Source organism: Cyprinus carpio, chromosome A3 (genome assembly GCF_018340385.1).
Source record: "Cyprinus carpio isolate SPL01 chromosome A3, ASM1834038v1, whole genome shotgun sequence".
Taxonomy (NCBI): domain Eukaryota; kingdom Metazoa; phylum Chordata; class Actinopteri; order Cypriniformes; family Cyprinidae; genus Cyprinus; species Cyprinus carpio.
Window position 1 is genome coordinate 6,925,756 of NC_056574.1, and position 6,655 is coordinate 6,932,410.

At 36.8% G+C, this 6,655-nt stretch overlaps 1 protein-coding gene across 1 annotated transcript; it reads right to left on the minus strand.

Annotated features, from left to right (window-relative positions):
* Positions 1-1,619: 1,619 nt before the first annotated feature.
* Positions 1,620-2,579, minus strand: LOC122135406 (noggin-1-like). Its single transcript, XM_042714722.1, has one exon. It carries the CDS (start codon positions 2,307-2,309, stop codon positions 1,656-1,658), a length of 654 nt encoding a protein of 217 aa, XP_042570656.1. The 5' UTR covers positions 2,310-2,579; the 3' UTR covers positions 1,620-1,655.
* Between the last annotated feature and the right edge of the window lie 4,076 nt (positions 2,580-6,655).

The window sequence follows — 6,655 nt, forward strand, 5'->3', positions numbered from 1 at the left end:
CAGAGGCGGGAGGCTTGAGAACGTTGCGGCAGGTGGATTCTACGAAGGAGCGTACCTTGCATCAACCACATGTGACGACCCTGGGCTGGACTCCGCTTCGTCCACGGTGAAAGCTGATCTGGCGAACCACTGTGCAAAGTTGATTTATTTCCTCAGCGACCAGCACGGATCAGCTCCAGGCATGACGAAGCGACATAGACATCTGACATAGAGATGTGGGGGCGTGTTAGAACGAGCCGTTTTAGGGGTGCGTGGACGTGTGTTAAATTTTATAAAGAATATCTCTTTGGATTTGAGACTTTAGTCTTTGCAACTTTACAGATCTTCTTTATGCAACAATAGCTTGTAACCCTCCAAAGAGAAAGTAAAATTTGAAATCGCATCATATGACTCCTTTAGATAATAATATTTTCAAAATGCCTTTTTTTAAAATGTGAATAAATCTGATAGTTGTGAAACCAATGAAAATTATTTAGTTAAAAAGTATAAACCCGATTAAAATATTCACTTAGCTAAAATGTAGGTAATGAGATTATTTTTTTTTTTTAATTGAAGTGCCAAACCTCCACATGGGCCCCTGTGAGCATCACCAGTGGTTGCCTGGTTACCGGGCCCTTAAGCCAGGTGAGAAAATTTCATGGTAAATTAGGAGAATCTCTTTGAAGTTTCTTCACAGGCGTCATGAAAAGAAAAAGCTTGAGCGTTCCGTTTCTTGTGGTTTTCACTGATATTTTATTATCTGAATATAAAGAATAAATAACAGTTCATCTTAATTTACAGGATAAATCATCGCCATGAAGCAGCTGTCGCAGCTGCAGGACGTTAAAAATCCATAATAAATTTTGAGGTCATCACATCAGCTTAGAAAACCTTATAAAACATCTCAAACGGCTCCACGGGCCGCTCTCTGCAATATAAATACAACGTTAACCAATATTTTCCACAAATACAGTAGACTCTGGATAATACACATAATACTGGCTTTTTACAAGTAGCTAGATCATTACATGATGGCACGACATATACATACAATACATTCCTACACATGATAGTGCATAAAAAAATAAAACGCAACACTTTATAATAACTTATATAAACGGCAACAGACATTATTATAATACATAATGCATATTACATATTATTAATCATATTAAAATACATACTGCTCATCAAATCATCGGCTAATACATTCAAACAGTTGCTGAAATGTTTATATATATATATATATATATATATATATATATATATATATATATATATATATATATATATATAATGGATTGAATATGAATTATTAATCTCTTCAGCATTACTTTTGTTAATGACTTAAAGTTCACACAAAGTGTTACCAAAATACAAGATAAAACGTTTTTCATAACTTCCAGAAATCCAGAAATATGTATGGGATTAGATTTAATTTATCATGTTCTTCCTGAAATGTTTCAGAGCAGAGTTTTTAAAACTGAAGTCCAGAAATACGTATCAGATCAAATTTTGTACAGTTATACAGTTTTCCATAATTTAAGTCCAGTAATCAGCTGCAGCTGCAGCTCCTGTCCAGGAATACGACAGTTCTTATTTAGTCTGTGCACTTTTTTTATTTTTCTTCCAGAAATAAGCATCGGATCGGTGTTTTGATGTCAATTAATGATTGGTCAGTTAGCGCACGAGCATTTGCACTCTGTTATGATGGGATACTGCACCGGTATCCACGCGCACTTGAGCGCGCCTCGCCTCTGCACGCACCTCCACCGCAGCAGCGTGATGTGCGTGGATTTGGCCGGTTTGCACACCATCCCCTCCGGCACCGAGCACGAGCGCTTGCTGTAGCAGCTCCCCGCGCGCACGAAGCGCGGCCAGAAGCGCGCGCCGAGGTCGTTCCACGCATACAGCACCGGGCAGAACGAGTAGGACCACAGCCACATCTGCAGCCTGCGCTTCAGCTTCTTGCTGGCTTTGCGCTTCTTGCCCCACTGCACGTCCAAGTCAAGGCTCTTGATGTCTTTGGGCATCAGCCCGGTGGGGTTCTGCTGCTGGAGGTCCAGCTCTTCCAGGTCCTCGTTGCCTGTGTAGCGGTCCTGAGGAGGACTGACGGACAGGAAGCGGCTGTCAAAGTCCCCCAGCGCGCTTCTCAGCTCGGTCTCGTTTAAGTCCTTCTCCCGCGGGTCGTAGATGGGGTCGGGGTCCTCCTTGAGCTCCAGCAGGGGTAAAGTGTCACTCGGGATGGGTCTGAGGAGGTAATAGTGCTGACACTGAGCGAGGGACACCAGCAGCAGGTACACGGCCACCAAACACTGCGGGGGATCCATCGTGAGGCGGAAACAAGGGGGAAAATCACGCAAACTCAACTTTATCCAAAGCGCTCAGACGCTGGATCTATCCGTCCATTTTAATCGTAGGGTTTCCTGCTGCTGACGGTCCTGCTGGTGGTTAAATGCGTCGGAATCGTGCGCAGCATCACGAGTGAAAGTCCCGCACGCGACGCGTCAGCGCGATTCAAAACTCTGGGAATGCCTCTCTCACGCGCGCGCCTCCGATATATACACGCGCAGCCCTGTGATGTAATACACCGCCGGTGCTTTTTTTTTTATGTGAGGAGATTCCCCGACACCTCCTTTAGAGCTCAGGGAGAGAGAGAGGGAGGCGTGGCTGGAGGCGTGCAGGGCTTTAAAGCCGCTACACCCCCTGTCGGCCTCCTCACGCCAACTACACGGCGAGAGTTTATAAAAGACTGCACTTTCTAACTGCTATCTATCTCAATTTTTTATTTATTGTTTCTTAATTTAAAGGCCCTTTTCTGACATTTTTTTTTACACTAAATTGCTAAATATTACAGTGACAAGTGGAAAAAAAAATCAACAATAATAATAATAACAATATTAAATAATAAAAAACAATAATAAACCATGACCAAAAATAATTACAATTACATTAAAACAATAATAATAATTATTATTAAGTACTTGCATGATTGCTAAATATTGCAGTGACAAAAAAAGGAAAACTAGAACAACAGCAATGACACTAAAAACATGACCTTTATATATTAAGTGAAAATATGGGGCCACTATTAATAATAATAATTTTTATTTCAAAGTGTCACTCATATGATTGGCATGATTGCTAAATATTGCAGTGACAAGAAAAGAAAACAACAAAAACAATAATAATAATTTAATAATAGTTAAATAAAAAAATTATAATATGATATTTATAATATTATAAAAAAGTACTCAGAATGAAATTAACATAAAAAAATACATCATACAATAAATTCAAATAAGATGACATTATTATTATTATTATTATTATTATTATTATTATTATTATTATTATTATTATTATTATTATTTTAAACATTGCACTGATGTGAAAATAACAAAGATAAAACCCGGAACAGTAATACAACAGTATAAATGATCATAAAATAAATCTACAACAATTATAATAAATGGCAAGTAATACAACTTATACAATTAAATGATTAAATAAAATACAATATGTATAAAAACAAATGATAATAAAAATATCTATCTATCTATCTATCTATCTATCTATCTATCTATCTATCTATCTATCTATCTATCTATTTTTTTATTTTTTTTTTATTTTTTTTTTTTTTTTTTTTTTATCTATCTATCTGAGCCCTGTAAGTAAACCATGAACTATCACTATATGCTGTATGTCCTCATGCAAAGCTCTTGCATCCTCAAGGTTAGTCCAGGAGGACTGAACCTGAAATAAGTCTTCTGAAAGTCTCTTTGAAGAAAAGCAGCTACTAAATGACCGCATACTATCTGTCTTTCTGCAACTTCAAGAAGCACAAACACACAAGTGTGCGCTCAGGCCGTGGGGAATAAAGCCATAAAACACTCTGTCCAAATGAATCCAAAACGAACATCTCCCACCAAGCCAGCGCCGCGGAAACCCCGAGCTACTGTCAAACGCTCGTTCTTCAAGAATCATTTAATGGAAGAAGTGACCTGCCATTCCACTGGCCATAAAGCAGACGGAGAGATAAATGCATCTCTGTTTCTGTCTGAATGAGCTAATTCACACTTCAACTCCTCTACTTCTGCACGAGGAGACCGAGAACAGTCTGGGACGCAAGTCACAGGTGTATTTTTGGGCATTGTCACAATATAAAAGACTCAAAATACACATAACAGGCTTGGAGAAGTGCAGCTGTAACTCAAAACAGATGAGTGCATGTTTCTGGTTTATTATTAACTTTTTTTTCAGTGCATGTTTTTTTTTTTTTAAAGAAAACAAGATATTTGTCTTAATAATCGTTCATCAAGTGCAAATTTTGACATGCAACTAAAATAGGTTGCAATTGCAAATGCCACTTCATGATGAATTTTAATAAAGACTGAAATTCAAAATCCTTTTCATAACCAGCTCACTTCAATGAAGGGCTTACCCACTTAAAAACCTAAAAACATTTTGTGAAGTGGCAAAAGATCAGCATTTGGTTTTGCTTAAGCTCACTGACTGTCACATATGATTCTCTTGATTCTTTCCAGGGGTTTTATTAGAGTCAAAATGCATAAGCAGTGACACATCTACCTGTCATAGTAAGAGTTATCAGAGCAGACTCTGACACCGAGATGTTTTCATTTTAACAATTTCTGCTAATGGTTTTGTCTTTTCTGCTGGTGCTTTCGTCAAACACAAGGAAAGGATCATGAAGCACACCAGACCTCTTCAATCGCAGAAACCTTACACACAGCTACCAGAACACAAATGTTTATACAGAAATACAATCAAACCTTGCACAATTGCTAAAGCACTGAATGCATCAAAATTGTGTCAAAAGTTCTGAAATGAGAACAAACACTCTTAAAGGAATAGTTCACCTAAAAATGAAAATTTGCTGAAAATGTCCTTACTCTCAGACCATCCAAGGTTTTTTCATCAGATTTGTAGCAATGTAGCATTACATCATTTGCTCAACAATGGATGCTCTGCAGTGAATGGGTGCCGTCAGAATGAGGGTCCAAACAGCTGATAAAAACATCACAATAATCTACAAGTAATCCACACCACTCCAGTTCATCAGTTAATGTCTTGTGAAGAGAAAAGCTGTGCTTGTAAAAAAAACAAATCCATCATTGAGGCGTTTTAACTTTAAGCTGTTGCTTCTTCAGTTCTTTTCAGTGAACAGTTCTTAAAAGAACCATTTTATTATTTCTTAGTGTGAAGAACATTTAAAAAATCTAAAGAACCTTTTCCAACTATAAGGAAATTGTGGAATGGAACGATTCCATTTTCAAGATTCCAAAGATTCCAGATTGTTAAAGGTTCTTCATAGAACCATTGATGGCAATAAAGAACCTTAAAGGGTTAGTTCACCCAAAACTGAAAACTAACCCATAAATTACTCACCCTCAAATAGTCCTAGGTGTATATGACTTTCTTCTTTCAGACAAATCCAGTCGGAGTTATATAAAAAATTGTCTTTGATCTTTCAAGCTGTTTAATGGCACTCAGCGGGTGTTGCATTGCTTCAGTCCATAAGAAGTTAAATAAAAAGCGCCCATCCATTAAAAAAAAAAAAGTGTCTCACACGGCTCCGGGGGTGAACAAAGGCCTCCTGTAGCGAATCAATGGATTTTTATAAGAAAAATATACATATTCAAAATGTAATAATCACTTTAATCTAGTTTGTGCCAACACAGAAGCAGTTCCGGGAGCATGATGTATGAGGTCAGCGCTGCGTTTGTTTTTTTGTTTTTTTTACACTTATATTATGTTTTGGGTGAATTTGCCTCAAACACATTTTTGATTTGTTGGAAAAACTGATTAACCTAGGATATTTCTCATTTAGGGTGATGAACATGTCTGCAAAGTCTCAACACTGAATGTGCATACAAAATCTCTACTATGGTTGTGATGTTAGCGGGTCAGTTTTTAACCTGCAATTGTTATAGTTGAAGGAAGCTGAACAAAATTGAAATAAACAATTATGTATTTATGTCACCTTCTAATACCTCAACAATTACATTTACGGATTTGGCAGATTTTATTTGAAGAAATGTCTGCCAAGTTAAAACCATACATTTGGATCATTTCCAGTTTTGCTGTAAATATTTCAGGAAAACACAAAAAAAGTAATATAAAAGGATTAAAAAAATGAAATAAAAATGAAAAATTATTATTATATTTAAAAATATTAAATTACTTTTATCATTTCTTATTATAATAATTAATAATTCTTCTGTAATATTCTAGAAATGTTACTGTTAAATAATACATTTTAATATAATTTTAATATAAAACAAGGGTCAAAATACATTAATAATTCAGTGCAATTTTACAATTTTAGTCATTTTAATTAACTAATGCATCAGTGTTCTGCATAATACTTACTAATTACTTGGAGGGAATGAGATGAGCTGTTCATTTACTAAACAATGGACGCTTTTCTCTTTCTGGACAATGTAATGGACACAAAAATCCCAGTGAGTTACATTGAAAGAGGGATTTTGAATACAGCCAGTGAAAACAACTCAATCTGATCGGCACCTTAAACCACCGGGGGAATGTTTTAGGTTTTGCTATAAAATAAAACCATCCAAGGCATTTAAGAGGCCCGTCTTCTCGTGTTCCCATGAGGCTCTGAGACAGCAGCGATCACACACAGCGATCCTCT